Source organism: Pelophylax lessonae, assembly GCF_965119305.1.
Source record: "Pelophylax lessonae genome assembly, chromosome: 9".
Taxonomy (NCBI): Eukaryota; Metazoa; Chordata; class Amphibia; order Anura; family Ranidae; genus Pelophylax; species Pelophylax lessonae.
The window spans coordinates 256,835,970-256,855,557 of record NC_138776.1 but is presented as its reverse complement, the minus strand read 5'-3'; the positions used below and the strand labels follow the sequence as shown (position 1 = coordinate 256,855,557).

Sequence of the window (19,588 nt, the reverse complement as noted above, 5' to 3'; positions counted from 1 at the left end):
GGAACTGCAGCTTATAATATTTAATATGTGTGCCATCTTGTGGTTAAATATCAGAAGTGCAGCAAAAAAAATACCAATTTGCAAAAGCGCCACCGTGTGGTCAATGTTGGGACTGTACCAAATATTACTATTATTATTATCAGTAATTATTATTAATAATAATTATTATTATTATTTGCGCCACCGTGTGGAGGGTATCGGAACTACCGACAAAACCAATTGACCATTTTGCAAAAGCGCCATCGTGTGGTCAATGTTGGGACTGTACTAATTATTATTATTATTATTATTAGTATTTATTATTATCACCATCATTAATATTATCAGTAATTCTTATTAATGATTATTATTATTATTATTTGCGCCACCATGTGGAGGATATCAGAACTACAGACGAAACCAATTGACCATTTTGCAAAGGCGCCACTGTATGGTCAATGTTAAAACTGTAATATTATTATTATCATTATTATTATTATTATTATTATCATTTATTATCATCATCCTCATTATTGTGGTCACTAATTATTATTATTAATGATAATTATTATTGTTACTTATTATTATTTGCGCCTCCATGTGGAGGATATCAGAACTACATCTGTCGTTATTGATAATTAATTAAAAATAAAGTACTTCATTAAATAAAAATATAATTAAATAAAGTAATAATAAATAAGCGTGTAAAATAATATTAATACAGTATTATAGTAAATTGTACAACTGTAGTAATTATTTGTTTGTTAGAGCGCTACTGTTTGCACACTGTTAGAACTGCAGCTCATAATATTTAATATGTGTGCCATCTTGTGGTTGAATATCAGAAGTGCAGTAAAAAAATACCAATTTGCAAAAGCGCCACCATGTGGTCAATGTTGGGACTGTACCAAATATTACTATTATTATTATCATTAATTATGATTATCATCACCATCATTAATATTATCAGTAATTCTTATTAATGATAAATATTATTATTATTTGCACCACCATGTGGCGGATATCAGAACTACCGACAAAACCAATTGACTATTTTGCAAAGGCGCCACCGTGTGGTCAATGTTAAAACTGTAAAAATTATTATAATTGTTACTATTCTTATCATTAATATTGTGGTCACTAATTATTATTATTATTAATGATAATTATTATTGTTACCTATTATTATTTGCGCCTCCATGTGGAGGATATCAGAACTACATCTGTCGTTATTGATAATTAAAAATAAAGTACTTCATTAAATAAAAATAAAATTAAATAAAGTAATAATAAATAAGCGTGTAAAATAATATTAATACAGTATTATAGTAAATTGTACAATTGTAGTAATTATTTGTTTGTTAGAGCGCTACTGTGTGCACACTGTTAGAACTGCAGCTCATAATATTTAATATGTGTGCCATCTTGTGGTTGAAATTTTAGAAGTGCAGTAAAAAAATACCAATTTGCAAAAGCGCCACCATGTGGTCAATGTTGGGACTGTACCAAATATTACTATTATTATTATCATTAATTATGATTATCATCACCATCATTAATATTATCAGTAATTCTTATTAATTATTACTTTATTTAATTTTATTTTTATTTAATGAAGTACTTTATTTTTAATTAATTATCTTATTGTTATTATTCTTATCATTATTGTTATTATTCTTATCATTATTATTGTGGTCACAAATTATTATTATTATTATCAATGATAATTATTATTGTTACCTATTATTATTTGCGCCTCCATGTGGAGGATATTAGATCTACATCTGTCGTTATCGATAATTAAAAATAAAGTACTTCATTAAATAAAAATAAAATTAAATAAAGTAATAATAAATAAGCGTGTAAATTATTATTAATACATTATTATAGTAAATTGTACAACTGTAGTAATTAATCGTTTGTTAGAGCGCTACTGTGTGGACACTGTTGGAACTGCAGCTCATAATATTTAATATGTGTGCCATCTTGTGGTTGAATATCATAAGTGCAGTAAAAAAAAATACCAATTTGCAAAGGCGCCACCGTGTGGTCAATGTTGGAACTGTAATAATTATTCCTATTATTATCATTTATTATTATCATCACCATCAATATTATCAATAATTCTTAATAATGATAAATATTATTATTTGCGCCACCATGTGGAGGATATCAGAACTACCGACAAAACCAACTGACCATTTTGCAAAAACGCCACCATGTGGTCAATGTTAGAACTGTACTAATTATTATTATTATTGTTGTTATTATTCTTATAAATATTATCATATTATCATAAGTGAAAATTTCCAAATTGGGCCCAATTAGCCATTCCCCCCCCCCCCCCCCCGGTGTCATGTGACTCATTAGTGTGAATGGGGAGCAGGTGTGGTAAATTTGGTGTTATCGCTCTCACTCTCTCATACTGGTCACTAGAAGTTCAACATGGCACCTCATGGCAAAGAACTCTCTGAGGATCTGAAAAAAAAAGAATTGTTGCTCTACATAAAGATGGCCTAGGGTATAAGAAGATTGCCAAGACCCTGAAACTGAGCTGCAGCACGGTGGCCAAAACCATACAGTGGTTTAACAGGACAGGTTCCACTCAGAACAGGCCTCACCATGGACGACCAAAGAAGTTGAATGCACATGATTTGCTCAGACGCACACCAACTTTCCAAAACCCGACTTGTAGATCCAAGAACGAGAAGATTGGTGACAAACCAAGAAAACAGAAGAGAGTTGGAGTAATTATCTTTATTACAGACTCTGTGGATAAAAATTCCTGCTAAAGTAAAATTAGAACGTTTATTATTTTTACGTCTGACTCCAAAGCAGGATTCTGGAAACCGGACTGCGGGTCGTGCGTATTCTGATCGCGGTGCGTTTTCCGATCGTTGGGATCTGCAGCGTTCATATCCAGGTCACTGGACTCAGCAGCGTCTGTTTTCCCATCGCTGGCCTCGGCAGTGTGCATTTTCTGGTGTTTCTCAAGATACACCTTCAACGTGAAGCTCTTCCCACAATCGGCGCATGAGAACGGCCTCTCCTGGGAATGGACTCTCATGTGCGAGGCCAGATACGACTGGTGAAGGAAGCTTTTCCCGCACGCCGAACACGGAAAGGATTTTTCTCTTGTATGAACCCTCTGATGTGTGGCGAGGTGCGACTGGTGGACGAAGCATTTCCCGCACTCCGAACAAGGAAACGGCTTTTGGTCAACATGAAAGCTGCGTAGGTGAGCATTGAGCTGTCCTTTCAGGGTGAAACACTTCCCGCACTCTTCACACGAGAACGGCTTCAGTCCCGAATGGACCTTTTGGTGACTGATGAGCTCGGCCTTCGTGATGAACCGCTTCCCACACTCTGTACACTCAAATGGACGCTCTCCCGTGTGGAGCTTCTGGTGTCTTTGAAGCGGTGGCAACTGTTTGAAGGCCTTCCCGCACTCGGCGCACGAGAATGGCTTCTCTCCAGTATGCACGCGCCGGTGAGTTCGAAGCTGTGACTGGCCTGTGAACCATTTGCCGCAGTCCGGGCAGGGAACCGCCCCGTCACCGGTGTGAAGCCTCTGGTGCAAAGCCAACTTTTTGCTGCTCGGAAAACATTTTCCGCAATCGGGGCAGGGAAAGGGCTTGTCACCGGAGTGGATTCGGAGATGTTCGATGAGCCTCGACTTAAATGGGTATCGTTTCCCGCACACCGAACAAGGAAATGTGCCCTCCTCTGTGTGAACGATCCTCTGATGAGCGCTCAGGGCGAACTTCCATATAAAGCGTTCTCTGCACTCCTGACACGAAAATGGCTTCTCCCCTGTGTGGACTTTTTGGTGCCGGAGGAGCTGCGACTTCTGTTTATACTTCTTCCCGCACTCTGGACACATGAAGGGGGTCTCACCGCTGTGGGACAAGTAGTGTCGACCAAGAGAAGAGTTTGTGGTGAAGCATTTCCCACACTGGGAACATTTATACGAGGACTTCTTATCGTTGTGAACTTTCTGGTGCGCAGCGAGGCACCACTTCGTTTTGAAGGTCTTCCCGCACATGGAGCAAGTGAAAGGCCGCTCGCTGGAGTGAGTCTGCTCGTGCCTGTCTCGGTTGGTCTTCCCTTGGAAACATCTCCCACACACTGAGCACGCAAATGGTTTTTCTCCGGTGTGAACTCTCAAATGAGCCAGGTAATGAGATCTCTGCAACAAACCCTTCCCGCACTCGGGACATTTATATTTCCGAGGCTTAGGGGCAACACATTCCTCCTCGGGATTAGAGGAAGCTGGTGAGCTGGCTCCGCTGTGATGTCCTGGATGGTTGTCTGGGGTGAAGGAATCTCCTGAGGAATCTTGTGTGGTGCTGTCCTCTTGTAGGTCACAATCTTGGGACACAATGTGACGCTCCTCCATGTCTTCACCTGGTAAAGAACACAGTATAAATATGCAGAATCATATTTTACTCTATCAAAACAGTAAGACAGATAAAATTGCTGTAATATAAGAACCTGCACCAAAGCCACCTCATTTCCAAGGACTTGCCAATATGGACTTTATTATGCTACCGGAACATACTGGGCTCAATGGCCTAGTTACAGTTCTCATATGGTATGCAAGATACGGCTCAGTGCTGAATGGGGGGGGGCTTCGGTTGGACCAACCGAAGGCCCAACCAATAGCAGTGAAAAATGTTTCAGTGCTTTCTAGTTGCCAACCCATATGGTTCAATGTTTATGATACCAGATATGGCTCTCTGGGATTTCTTAAGCATAGATATGTGGATATACTGTATGCCTCCACATTCTGTAGATAGACTCAGATATGGTTCAGTGTTCGCTAGAACTCGGATACGGTTTGGTTGCCTCCATATGGACTCAGATATGGCTCGGGGTTCTCCATAGGAACTTAGATAAGTCTTGGTGGCCTCCAGATGGACTCAGTGTTCTCTAGAAGGAAGCAGATATGGCTTGGTGATCTCTAGATGGACTAAGATATGGCTTAGGGTTTCTTGGTGGACTAAGATATAGCTTATTGTTTTCTAGATGGACTCAGATATGGCTCAGTGTTCTCTAGAAGGACTCAGCTATTGCTCGGCGTTCTCTAGATGGACTCAGGAATTGCTAAGTGTTCTCCGGACGGACTCAGAAATGGCTCATTGGTCTCTAGATGGACTCAGATATGGCTCAGTGTTCTCTTGATGGTCTCAGATATGGCTCAGTGTTCTCTTCATGAACTCAGATATGGCTCAGTCGACTACAGAAGGATTCAAATATGGCTCAGTGTTCTATAGAAGGATTCAGATATGGCTCGGTGGCCTCTAGATGGACCTAAATGCTGAAAATGTAGCCACAGATCCAACAAAATTCTTGCAAAGGAAGTTTCTTGGCTGAGATCACACAAAAAAGAGGATGTACCCTTACCAGATAGTTGGACCCCCTATTACGGAAGGTCAAACAGGCGTGCGAAATCAGTCACCAGAATTCCTCTCCGAACAACCACAGAACCTCCGGATAAGGACCATGGAACCGGTAGACCTCAATGGACTCCAGGTGTACAAAGGGGATGACCTCCAATAATACAAATGGGGGCGCACATGGTGAAGTATGTACGGATTTTATTAATAAAAAAAGGTTAAAAAACTCACATGTGACTGCTAACCTTTTTTTTTAACCTTTTTTTTATTAATAAAATCCGTACATACTTCACCATGTGCGCCCCCATTTGTATTATTGGAGGTCATCCCCTTTGTACACCTGGAGTCCATTGAGGTCTACCGGTTCCATGGTCCTTATCCGGAGGTTCTGTGGTTGTTCGGAGAGGAATTCTGGTGACTGATTTCGCACGCCTGTTTGACCTTCCGTAATAGGGGGTCCAACTATCTGGTAAGGGTACATCCTCTTTTTTGTGTGATCTCAGCCAAGAAACTTCCTTTGCAAGAATTTTGTTGGATCTGTGGCTACATTTTCAGCATTTGATTCCTTTTCCTCTATATGGACTTATGGACATTGGTTCACCTCTTTTCCTTTAGTTAGTTAATTTATCTAGTGGCGCTGTACCATCTTCACATTGTCTTTTTGGTTTGATATACTTTGTACTAGCAGCCTTTTTAGCTCATTGTTCTCTGTGCGCAGCTTTCCTCCATTACTCTATCTAGATGGACCTATATATGTCTCAGTGTTCTCTTGATGGACTCCGATATGGATCAATGTCTTCTAGATGGACTCAGACATGGCTCAGTTATCTTTAGAAGGATTCAGATATTACTCATTGGTCTCTAGAATAACGCAGCTTTGGCATGGTGGCCTCCAGATGGACCCAGTGTTCTGTATATGGACTCAGATATGGCTCAGTGTTCTGTATATGGACTCAGATATGGCTCAGTGTTCTGTATATGGACTCAGATATGGCTCAGTGTTTTGTATATGGACTCAGATATGGCTCAGTGTTCTCTTGATGGACTCCAATATGGATCAATGTCTTCTAGATGGACTCAGACATGGCTCAGTTATCTTTAGAAGGATTCAGATATTACTCATTGGTCTCTAGAATAACGCAGCTTTGGCATGGTGGCCTCCAGATGGACCCAGTGTTCTGTATATGGACTCAGATATGGCTCAGTGTTCTGTATATGGACTCAGATATGGCTCAGTGTTCTCTTGATGGACTCCAATATGGATCAATGTCTTCTAGATGGACTCAGACATGGCTCAGTTATCTTTAGAAGGATTCAGATATTACTCATTGGTCTCTAGAATAACGCAGCTTTGGCATGGTGGCCTCCAGATGGACCCAGTGTTCTGTATATGGACTCAGATATGGCTCAGTGTTCTGTATATGGACTCAGATATGGCTCAGTGTTCTCTTGATGGACTCCAATATGGATCAATGTCTTCTAGATGGACTCAGACATGGCTCAGTTATCTTTAGAAGGATTCAGATATGACTCATTGGTCTCTAGAATAACTCAGCTATGGCATGGTGGCCTCTAGAATAACTCAGCTATGGCATGGTGGCCTCTAGATGGACTCAGTGTTCTGTAAATGGACTCAGATATGGCTCAGTGTTCTCTAGAAGGATTCAGATATGGCTCAGTGTTCTCTAGAAGGATTCAGATATGGCTCATTGGTCTCTACAATAACTCAGCTATGGCATGGTGGCCTGTAGATGGACTATATTGCTCAGTGCTTTCTAGATGGACTCAGATTTGGCTCAGTGTCCTCTAGGATTCAGATATGGCTCAATGTTCTCCATAGGGAATCAAATATGGCTCGGTGGCCTCAAGATGGACTCAGATAAGGCTTGCGATCTCTAAAAAGACTTAGATATGGCCAGGTGGTCTTTAGATGGACTCAGATCCATCTAGACATGACTCAGTGTTCTATAGAAAGACCAAGCTATGGTTTGTTGGTCTCTAAATAGACTCAGACATGACTCAATGCTCCCCGGCAAACGCCAAACATACCTTAGACCTCCCTAGTTAACACCAGATATGGTTCAGTTATCTTTAGTCAAAACCAGATATAGTTCTGTGCTCTCCTACTGACATGACATATAGACTTGATTTTCAGATGGTATCGGATTTGGCTCATGGTTTCCATCTGGACATCTGATGTGGCTTTGTCTTCTCCATTGGACATCCAAAACGTCTTACTGGAATGTCTCGGCATTAATCAAAGTGGTGACTACGTGGGGGCAGATAACACCCCCTATTGTCAGAGATGGCTGGTCTGAGGCCACTTACTTGAGCCTGACTGCTTGTCTTGCCCACGGTCAATTTATCGACAAGCCCACCAATTGTCTCTAAGCCATCCTTAAAATCTTCCACCGCATGAGGTCTCAAGGTCGCTGAGAAATATCAATCTTAAAAGGGATATTCCACCTTATTAGGAGGGCTCACATCTACAGAAAATCTGACCTCTAGAAGACCTACTCGCCTCAGAATCTTCTCTATCTCTCACCTGAGCCAATGGCTGCTGGAGTCTCCTCCTTCTTCACCGTCAGCGGCACCTCGATCTCCTCTTCCTTCACCTCGTCTTTAACGATGACAACATTGAGGTCTGACAGGTCTTCGCTCTAGAAAGAGAAAAAGAAATTATTCTTCTCCTGGACTCTGAGTCAGTGGAGGATCTGGAGATCTGAGGCAACAGATGCGCTCGTACATCCAGCTGATGGAGGGGAGGACTTTGCCGTAGACAACACTTCTGAGGCGCGGTATCAGACTTTTCTCCGGAGGAGGTTTTGGATGAGTCGCAAGGTTTTACGCATCTCGCTGCGGGTTTCTGGACATCGTTTCCACCTGCCGGTGAAGAAAAGGACTGTTTCTTTAAAGCCCATCTCCAGGCAACTATTCGCTCCCCTCCCCCCAACCCATCCTGCACCTTTTTCTCCTCGCTTGTAAAGCAAGTTATACTCCACTTATTCCACCATCTAGGTTTATACAACCAGAATCCTCATCCCCCTGCTCCTGACGCTGGCACCAACAGGCCAAGTACAGACATGGAGTATGTCAGTCCCGGTCATGTCCTCAGATTTACAGAACCGGGAGAGTCTTTAGTGAGCTACATTGACATCTATGGGGATAAGAATAGGAGGGCGGGATGTTACTTATTATGAAGGGGAGGGCGGGTTGTGTTTCTTATTATGTGGAGGTGGGCGGAGCTGTGTTTCTTATTATGTGGAGGTGGACGGGGCTGTGTTTCTTATTATGTGGAGGTGGGCGGGGCTGTGTTTCTTATTATGTGGAGGTGGGCGGAGCTGTGTTTCTTATTATGTGGAGGTGGACGGGGCTGTGTTTCTTATTATGTGGAGGTGGGCGGAGCTGTGTTTCTTATTATGTGGAGGTGGGCGGAGCTGTGTTTCTTATTATGTGGAGGTGGGCGGAGCTGTGTTTCTTATTATGTGGAGGTGGGCGGAGCTGTGTTTCTTATTATGTGGAGGTGGACGGGGCTGTGTTTCTTATTATGTGGAGGTGGGCGGAGCTGTGTTTCTTATTATGTGGAGGTGGGCGGGGCTGTGTTTTTAGTATTAAGAGGTGGGCAGAGCTGTTTTTTGTGTAAAGGGGTGGGCAGGGTTGTATTTATTATTATGAAGAGGTGGATGGGGATGTGTTTCTTTTTAAGAAGAAATAGGTGGGACTGTGTTTCTTATTATAAAGAGGTGAGCGGGGCTGTGTTTAAAATTATGAGGAGGTGGGTGGGGCTGTTTCTTAATATAAAGCAGTGGGTGGGGCTGTGTTTCTTATTATGAAGAGGTGGGAGGGGTTGTTTCTTCTTTAATAAGAAATGGGCAGGGCTATGTTTCTTATTATGAAGAGGTGGGTTTGGCTATGATTCCCATTATCAGGAAGTGAGTGGGGCTATGTTTCTTATCATGAAGAGGTGGGTGGGGTTATGATTCATATTATCAAGAAGTGGGTGTGGCTATGTTTCTTATTATGATGAAGTGGGAGGGGCTGCTTTGTAGTAAGAAGTGGGCAGGGCTATGCTTCATTTTATGAAAAGTTGAGAGGGGCTGTTTCTTATTATGAAGAGGTGGGAGGGGCTATTATTCCTTTTTATCCAGAAGTAGATGGTGGAGCTGTTTCCTATTTAATAGGAGGTAGGCTGGGCTGTTTCCTTTTATGAAGAGGTGGGAGGGGCTGTTTCATGGTATGAAGAGGGGCGAGGCTGTGAAGAGGTGGGAGGGGCTGTTTCCTAGTATGAAGAGGTGGGAGGGGCTGTTTCTTGATAGGAAGAGGTGGGTGGGGCTATGTTTCTTATTATGAAGAGGTGGGAGGGGCTGTTTCTTAGTATGAAGAGATGGGTGGGGCTGTTTCTTAGTATGAAGTGATGGGTGGGGCTGTTTCTTAGTATGAAGAGATGGGAGGGGCTGTTTCTTAGTATGAAGAGATGGGAGGGGCTGTTTCTTAGTATGAAGAGATGGGAGGGGCTGTTTCTTAGTATGAAGAGATGGGTGGGGCTGTTTCTTAGTATGAAGAGATGGGAGGGGCTGTTTCTTAGTATGAAGAGATGGGTGGGGCTGTTTCTTCGCATGAAGAGATGGGAGGGGCAGTTTCTTAGTGTGAAGAGATGGGTGGGGCCGTTTATTAGTATGAAGAGGTGGGAGGGGCTGTTTCTTAGTATGAAGAGATGGGTGGGGCTGTTTCTTAGTATGAAGAGATGGATGGGGCTGTTTCTTAGTATGAAGAGATGGGAGGGGCTGTTTCTTAGTATGAAGAGATGGGTGGGGCTGTTTCTTCGCATGAAGAGATGGGAGGGGCAGTTTCTTAGTGTGAAGAGATGGGTGGGGCCGTTTATTAGTATGAAGAGGTGGGAGGGGCTGTTTCTTAGTATGAAGAGATGGGTGGGGCTGTGTTTCTTCTTCTGAAGAGGAGTACAGGGACATGTTTCTTATTATGAAGAGGTGGGCGGAGCTGGTATCACTGGTGATGATCATGTGATCACTGTTAAGGTGGAGCATTCCGCTTAGCTTTAAAAGGTTTCGGTAAATGCCCTGGACTGGCCTGTCTCAGTATCTGGAGGGCAGAAGCAGGTGAGGATCTGGGGCCCGAAAAAGGATGGCAGTCCTGGAGCGCCACTGACCTACAGACACTTGTTTCTGAAAGAACTCCGCAAGTCACGCTGTCACATGCTGGTATATGAGGTTTGAGGTGGACCTTCTCTCTGGAGATCAGTAAAACGCACTCAACACAAACCAGAACAATGAATGAATCCAGTTCACTACTCACTGATCTCCATGGGAAGCTCCTCCTCCTTACATGGCAGACCATCCCCCACACACCTCTTCTCTACTTCCACTTTAATATTACTTGGAATGTCTGTCTGGAGCTCCGCCTAAAATTGAAAGAAATACCGAGAGAGAAATGTGAAGAAACATTCAAAATAAGCACCGAGGACCTCGATTCCACCTACCTGATAATGGTGAGGGATGGTGTGACCTTCCTGTGTGGAATCCCGGGAATACAGAGGACGGGGACATCGCTCTGGTGGGTTCCCATTACTGGATCCATCTGTAGGAAACACACACACTGACTGAATACATTGTTTCTATGTGTTTATCAGATGATGGGGGATCTAGGTGGATCCTCCGTACTTCTCTCTCCTTTATAATAAAGTCTCCTCTTACCCGGTGATGTGAGGGCTGGCTGGCTCGCCATAAATGTTGAGAACACGGTTGGTTGGGGAGTGGAGTGGAGTCACCAGGTTCGGGCCCCGGCTCTTCACGCAATGACAGGACAACACCTCCTCCTGATCTTCTGGGTGACTTCCAGAACCTCCTGCTCTTTGTTCTTGGAGGGAGGTGAAGGCCATGTGAGGGTCATCTGACTTTATCAAACGAGAACTCTGCAACAATACAGAAACAGTGATGTCATGTGACCTCCCAGAATCCTTCTCTCCTCTCCGGTCAGGTCTGTGTTTTATTAATAGAGATAAGAGTGATGTCATGTGACCTCCCAGAATCCTCCTCACCTCTCCGGTCAGGTCTGTGTTTTATTAATAGAGATAAGAGTGATGTCATGTGACCTCCCAGAATCCTCCTCACCTCTCCGGTCAGCTCTGTGTTTTATTAATAGAGATAAGAGTGATGTCATGTGACCTCCCAGAATCCTCCTCACCTCTCCGGTCAGCTCTGTGTTTTATTTATAGAGATAAGAGTGATGTCATGTGACCTCCCAGAATCCTCCTCACCTCTCCGGCCAGGTCTGTGTTGGAATTGGCTCATAGGGGGGTATTCTCAGGGCTGGAGTGGCAAAGAGGATCCCGTGCGAGCCCCCAAATGTAGCACTACTGAGGACTACTGAGAATTACACTTTCTTGATTCCCCTGGGTTACCTTTAGCAACGGACAACAGATAACAGCGTTAAAAGTTCTCGGCTCGGTCAATAATCAATCCAGGGGAAGTTGGTTTTTTTGTGGTTTTATTGAGAACTTGTAAAGGATAAGGGATGAGTGGGATACTCAAACTACGAACTATTCACAGTCTGAGGGACAGCTTACTGTAGAATGCGGCCAGGCCACTGCCTCACTTTGCCACTAGAGATATAAGTGATGTCATGTGACCTCCCAGAATCCTCCTCACCTCTCCGGTCAGGTCTGTGTTTTATTAATAGAGATAAGAGTAATGTCATGTGACCTCCCAGAATCCTCCTCACCTCTCCGGTCAAGTCTGTGTTTTATTAATAGAGATATAAGTGATGTCATGTGACCTCCCAGAATCCTCCTCACCTCTCCGGTCAGGTCTGTGTTTTATTAATAGAGATAAGAGTAATGTCATTTGACCTCCCAGAATCCTCCTCACCTCTCCGGTCAGGTCTGTGTTTTATTAATAGAGATAAGAGTGATGTCATGTGACCTCCCAGAATCCTCCTCACCTCTCCGGTCAGGTCTGTGCTTTATTAATAGAGATAAGACTGATGTCATGTGACCTCCCAGAATCCTCCTCACCTCTCCGGTTAGGTCTGTGCTTTATTAATAGAGTGATGAAAGAGTGATGTCATGTGACCCTCTATTTAAAGTGGACCTGTACGGACGGCACCATATTTGTTCAGGCATCATCCATGGTTACCATGTAATTCCTAGACGGAGATGCCGGCTCGAAAATGACACAATAATGAAAATCCTGGTGCCAGTGCAGGTCTTGGCTGTCCACAAACGTCTGGCACTGATCAGCCCCTGGCTGCAGCCACTTACATAATTACAATATGTAGTCTGAGTGATCACTGGGGCAGGGGAGACTGGGGAAATGCTTTCTCCTGCCTGCAGCAGACTGATGACATCATTTTAGCCTAGGCACAGTCACTGACCAGGAGGTAAAGGATGGATTTTCTACATAAAAAGGTGGAGACTTTCTGTTGTGATGTTTCAGTTAGACAGGTCCACTTTAAATGAACTAAGGAGGCTGACACTGACTGCAATACACTATCTGGCTGCAGATTGAAGATCATTTTCTGCTTCCCATCCCCTCCTTGACCTAAAACAGGAGTAAGAATAGGCAACCAATCAGATGTCACCTGACTGGAGGCAGAACTATGAGAGCTGGCCTCTGATTGGCCACCCTATACTGCGCACAGAAAGCTCAATAGAACATACTCACCACTTTTCTCTCTTCTAGAGATGCACAGGAAATGCCAGTCCCGCCCCCCATGTCTTTTCCCCGCCCCAATTTCCGCCCTGTGCGCTTCACTGCTCTTTCCCACATCCAACATGGCCGCGCCGCTACCGGAAGTCGCTGTGAAAGCCAGTGTAATGGTGGCGAACCTCCTGCATTCTTTTCAAAATGTAGCCACCCTGGGTAAATGGAACAAAGTCAGCTGCACTACGGACCCCCGACACAAGTCCTGGTCTCTGCATCGCTTATTTCCGGTCTGTGCGTTCCACGGCGCCCAGAAGCCGGAAGTGACCCATACGGCAGTAGAGGGAGAGTTTGCGTTGAGTGGGGATTTTTCTATGGACGTCGGCCATTTTATTGTGGTCCTAGACGTATCAATGCAATTTGGTGGCCATTTTGTCGGAGTCCATATGCTATATCACAGCATGCAGACATTTTTCTGAAGCCCAAAACTTACTGGATACCAATAAACAATCTAGGAGGCCACACAGGGCTCAGTCTGACACCCACTGGGAGACACTGCAGGACAAATTGGATGATTTAGCGCTCAGCTTGTCTTTATTTAAAGGGGTTCCTGTGGTGGGAATTTTCCGGGGGACCTGGCTGATGCCTTTCTGTGTTGGATGGGGATGGAGGTACAGATCTGAGCTTACGTCACCAGGGCGATCCTACAGAGATAGCAGAAGATCACCTATAACAGCTTCATCTCTTCTGGGAAGGCTGTCCACAAGGTTTAGGAGTGTCTATGGGAATGTTTGACCATTCTTCCAGAAGCGCGTTCGTGAGGTCAGGCACTGATGTTGGACGAGAAGGCCTGGCTCGCAGTCTCTGCTCTAATTCATCCCAAAGGTGTTCTATTTGGTTGAGGTCAGGACTCTGTGCAGGCCAGTCAAGTTCCTCCACCCCAAACTCGCTCATCCATGTCTTTATAGACCTTGCTTTGTGCACCCAATCATTTGGTGGAGGGGGGATTATGGTGTGAGGTTGATTTTCAGGGGTTGGGCTTGGCCCCTTGGTTCCAGTGAAGGGAACTCTTAAGGCGTCAGCATACCAAGACATTTTGGACAATTTCATGCTCCTGACTTTGTGGGAACAGTTTGGGGATGGCCTCTTCCTGTTCCAACATGAATGCACACCAGTGCACAAAGCAAGGTCCATAAAGACATGGATGAGTGAGTTTGGGGTGGAGGAACTTGACTGGCCTGCACAGAGACCTGACCTCAACCCGATGGAACAACTTTGGGATGATTTAGAGTGGAGACTGCAAGCCAGGCCCTCTCGTCCAACAGTGCCTGACCTCGCAAATATCCTTCTGGAAGAACGGTCAAACATTCCCATAGAGACACTCCTAAACCTTGTGGACGGCCTTCCCAGAAGAGTTGAAGCTGTTATAGCTGCAAAGGGTGGGCCAACTCAATATTGAACCCTACGGACTAAGACTGGAATGCCAATAAAGTTCATGTGCGTGTAAAGGCGGGTGTCCCAATACTTTTGACAATAAAGTGTATGGTGGGTAAATGCCACCCTTGTGAACGTTGACCCTTCCTTCGCTCACCTCCAGTGAAAAGGGAAGAGCCACCACTTCGACTTATCAGCATGCCGGAACATTTGTGATAAAAATCCCCACTGATGGTCAGAGTGGTCGTCCCCAATCCAAACCACACTCTCAGGAAAGTCACCTGCGTGGGCATTTAAGGGGTGAGTATAATTGTGAACAGTTTGGGAAATGGCTCTATGGTTGAGTGAGTTAGACAACGTCCAAAAAGTCCAAATCACCTGGTTCAACAACCGTCTGAGAACCCCTCGGAGGATCCAGGACTGGAACCCCTGTGGCTTTGAGAGTGACCTGTGTGGGAATAGAATATTCTCCACCTTCTCATGGAAGGTTGCGTGTATTTACCCAACAGGGTCACCGCAATCTCAGCAGATCTAAGTTACTTTTTTATTTTATGGAAAAACTACTCTGAGGTAATCATATTTGAGTTATTCACTACCCTATAAGGTCTTTCCTGCCTCCCTCTTTTCTTTTAATGGCGGGCACCGCAAGTCAGACCAAGGGTCTGTAACCAACCTTTTTACGGAGGAACCCTTCGGATCTCCTTGGACCACTTTACCTCGGATTCCCTTCTGGCTATATGGTTGGACTCAGCATCTGACCAAAAGGGAGTCCAACCATAAAGCCAGAAGGGAATCCGGGGTAAAGTGGTCCAAGGAGATCCAAAGAGTTAATCCGCAAAAAGGTTGGTTACAGGCCCTTGGGTCTTGGATCAGGTAAATTTGGACTTTTTAGAGATCCAAAAGAGAGGGATTTCTTTACAGAAGCTGGGACATCTCTCTACATGTTCACAGCTCTATGGCGTCAGCCATGAGTAGGAAGTTTGAAGTCCAGACTTGCTCTGAGGCGGGCAGTTCCCATTGATGGGGGCTGTTAGATTTAAGAACAATTTACCCTTCTATGCCATCTTTAAGGACAAGGTTCAAATCTGAGGGTCAGAAACAGCAACCCATGTATTTCTTTCAGGACAGAACGGATGCAAGGCTCCCATCTAGCATTAGAAGCTACCATTGATTACAACCATGAGTGGGAAGTTTGAAGGCCAGACCTGCTCTGAGGTGGGCAGTTCCCGTTGATAGGGGCTGTTAGATTTAACCGCTTGCCGACTGCCCACAGCATATTTACTGCGGCAGTCAGCCCCTCACAGGCAAAGCGATGTAGGTCTACGTCGCTAGCCTGTGAGGGTCTCGGGAGCGAGCGCGCGTCGCCGGAGGCGCGCTCCCGCGCGGTCACGGGCCCCCCCACACGTGTGACCGGCGGACCCGATCGTCCGCCGGTCACTCGCGATCGTCGGTGGAGAGGGAGAAAGGCAGGTGGCTGATGTAAACAAGCCACCTGTCATTCTCCCCTGTGTAGGAATGGTGATCATACAGTTCTACTATGTAGAACCGTTGATCACTGTTCCTACACCTCAAGCCACAGCCAATCACAGTTAGAATCAGGCCCCTAGGAACACACATAACCCCTCCCGCTCAAAAAAAAGTTAACCCCTTCACTGCCAGTGTAATTTTACAGTAACAGTGCATATTTATAGCACTGATTACTGTAGTAAGGTCACTGGTAACCCCAAAAGTGTAAAAAATGTCAGTCAAGGGTCCGATCTGTCCGCCGCAATGTCGCAGTACCGAAAAAAAAATCGCAGATCGCCGCCATTACGCGTTAAAAAAAAAAACAACAAAAATGACAAAAATCTTTGCCTTAGTTAGTAAATGCAATAACTTTTGCACAAACCAATCAAAATACGCTTTTTGCGATTTTTTTTACCAAACATATGTAGCATAAAACAAATTGGCCGAAAATGTTAAAAAATTTTGATTTTTCAATTTTTTTGGGGGGAATTTCATATAAAAAAATGTGAAAAATATTGTTATTTTTGCAAAATTGACGCTCTTTTTTTGCTTATAGCGCATGATCAAAAAATTGCACAGGTGATCAAATACCACCAAAAGAAAGCTCTGTTTGTGGGAAAAAAAGGACGTCAAATTAGTTTGGGTACAGCATCGCACGACCGCGCAATTGTCCGTTAAATTCACGCAGTGCCGAATCGCAAAATACCCCCTGGTCAGGAAGGGGGTAAAATCTTCCGGGGCTTAAGTGGTTAAGAACACTTACCCTCCTATGCCATCCTTACGGACAAGGTTCAAATCTAAGGGGTAATAAAAGCAACCCGCGTATTTCCCTCAGGACAAGACAAGCGTAGCCTAGCCCAGGCACGGTCCCATCCAGTATTAGGAGCTACTATTGTTAACAGCCATAATGAGAACGTTTAAAGTCCACACTTGCTCTGAGGTGGGCAGTTCCCATTAATGGGGGGCCTTATAGGGGCTGTTAGATTTAAGAACACTTACCTTTCTATACCATCCTTATGGACAAGGTTCAAATCCGAGGGTCAGTAACAGCAACCCATGTATTTCCCTCGGACAGGACGGGTGTAACCTATCCCAGGCAAGGCTCCCATCCAGCATTAGAAGCTACCATTGATATCAACCATAAGTAGGAAGTTTGAAGGCCAGACTTGCTCTGAGGTGGGCAGTTCCCATTGATGGGGGCTGTTAGAGTTAGGAACACTTACCCTCCTATCCCATCCTTACAGACAAGGTTCTAATCTAAGGGGCAGTAACAGCAACCCACGTATTTCCCTCAGGAGAGGATGGATGTAACCTATCCCAGGCAAGGCTTCCATCCAGCATTAGAAGCTGCCATTGGTGTCAGCCATGAGTTGAAAATGTGAAGCCCAGACTTGCTCTGAAGTAGGCAGTTTTCATTGATGGGGGTTGTTAGATTTAAGAACACTTTCCCTTCTATGCCATCCTTCTGGACAACATTCAGATCTGAAGGTAAGCAATGGCAACCAAAGTATTTCCCTCAGGACAGGACAAGTGTAACCTATCTCAGGCAAGGCTCCCATCCAGCATTGGAAGCTGCCATTGGTGTCAGCCATGAGTAGGAAGTATTAGGCAGGAAAGAACCACTCTAGGTTAAAGGGGTTCCAATTGATGGTGGAGCCAAATGGGGATTATTAGATTTAAGAACAGTTCCCTTTCAATGCTACTGTTAAGGACAACGTTCAGATCTGAAGTTCAGCAATGGCAGCCCACAAATTTCCCTCAGGACAGGTCGGGTGCGATCTATGCCATGCTTGGCTCCATTCCAGCATACGATTGCCTGACTGACACGAGCTGGGTTAGTTCCTGGTCATGGTGTATGCCTAGAGCATCACAAACCAGTGCCTAGGACTAGCATCACTCCTGTAGCCCTTTCACACTTGACCTGCTGAGGTCTATCATCCCTTTTATAATAATTTCAGTCATCTGCAGCCAGATCGGGATAAGAGGACTTCTAACTGGGTGCTGTGAAATACAGTGCTGCAATTCTATGCAATTCTACAAGTAAAAACTTTTCTTACTGCAATGAGAAACATTGTCTATGCTTGCTGTATCTTGGACAGGGGCAAAGTATCAGGTTCACTTTAATTCCACCAGCTGCCCATCCATTTCTGCCACTCCATTCAGATCCCAGAGAATCCACCCTGTAGAAGCTTTGAGACACTCAAGTCGTAGCTTATACATGTCCATAGAAACTCCCCATGTAATTGGACTGGTTATTGGCCCAGCACTGTCACACTGAGCAAGTCACAGTTAGGACATGTTGCAAGACAGTTGGTAAGCTGTGTTTACCTAGACTCCTCTGCTTCTGTTGGCCAGCAGCACTGTGGCATTTTATTCAAACATCACAAGCCAAGGGCTTAAAATATTTTAGTCTACACTGGATCTGTACTTTATTACTCTGGACTTTGATTCTGACTCTAATTAGCCTGTCCCTGGATTACATTCTAGTCTGCTGCCTGCCCTGACCTGTCCACGGATTACACTTACTGTTTGTTACTGGCTCTGACCTCTGCCTGTCCCTGGTTTACGCTACTGACTGCCTTCAGCCTCGACCTCTGCCTGGCTCTGGTTTACACTACTGACTACCTTCAGCCTCGACCTCTGCCTGGCTCTGGTTTACAATTCTGACTGCTTTCAGCCTCGACCTCTGGCTGGCTCTAGCTTACACTACTGACTGCCTTCAGCCTCAACCTCTGCCTGTCCCTGGTTTACGCTACTGACTGCCTTCAACTTCGACCTCTGTCTGGCTCTGGTTTACACTACTGACTGCTTTCAGCCTCGACCTCTGCCTGTCCCTGGTTTTACGCTACTGACTGCCTTCACCCTTGACATCTGCCTCTTCCTGGTTTACACTACTGACTAGTTTCAGCCTCGACCTCTGCCTGTCCTCGGTTTACACTACTCACTGCCATCAGCCTTGCTGTATGTCTCTCCCTGGTTTATGCTACTGACTGCCTTCACCCTTGACCCCAGTCTGTCCCTGGTTTATGCAACTGACTGCCATCAGCCTTGCGGTTTGCCTGTCCCTGGTTTATGCTACTGACTGCCTTCAGCCTTGACCTCTACCTGTCCCCAATTTACGTTACTGACTGCCTTCAGCCTTGACCTCTGCCTGTCCCCAGTTTACGCTACTGACTGCCTTCAGCCTTGACCTCTGCCTGTCCCCAGTTTATGCTGACTGCCTTCAGCCTCGACCTCTACCTGTCCCCAGCTTACGCTACTGACTGCCTTCAGCCCCGACCTCTACCTGTTCCTAGCTTACGCTACTGACTGCCTTCAGCCCCGACCTCTACCTGTCCCCAGCTTACGCTACTGCCTTCAGCCTTGACCTCTACCTGTCCCCAGTTTACGCTACTGACTGCCTTCAGCCTTGGCCTCTGCCTGTCCCCACTTTATGCTACTGACTGCCTTCAGCCTTGACCTCTGCCTGTCTCTGGTTTACACTACTGTTTTCAGCCTTGAACTCTGCCTGTTACTGTATTTCACTACTGGCTACTCACCCACTGCAGGATCAGTCCTTTCCTGACTATTCCAAGCACCACAGATACTCATTTATATAGTGTATCTTTGCTC

General features: G+C 44.9%; 2 protein-coding genes across 3 annotated transcripts in view; one reads left to right on the top strand and one right to left on the bottom strand.

The window, feature by feature from the left end:
- The window catches only part of LOC309564399 (uncharacterized protein), a 252,084-nt gene that overhangs the window by 132,703 nt on the left and 99,793 nt on the right, over positions 1-19,588 (top strand). The gene's annotated exons all lie outside the window — the stretch shown is intronic.
- LOC309562715 (uncharacterized protein) overlaps positions 1-19,588 on the bottom strand; it is a 47,429-nt gene that overhangs the window by 11,499 nt on the left and 16,342 nt on the right. The window contains exons 1-2 of one of the 2 annotated variants that reach the window (XM_082267003.1): positions 13,058-13,102; positions 11,090-11,307 (exon numbers count right to left, since the gene is read on the bottom strand). The exons of the other annotated variant lie outside the window; for it this stretch is intronic. Coding sequence (XP_082123129.1) covers positions 11,090-11,120 — 31 coding nt within the window. The 5' untranslated portion in view covers positions 11,121-11,307; positions 13,058-13,102. Of the gene's footprint in view, positions 1-11,089; positions 11,308-13,057; positions 13,103-19,588 lie in introns of those variants that run through there. 2 annotated transcript variants of the gene reach the window in all.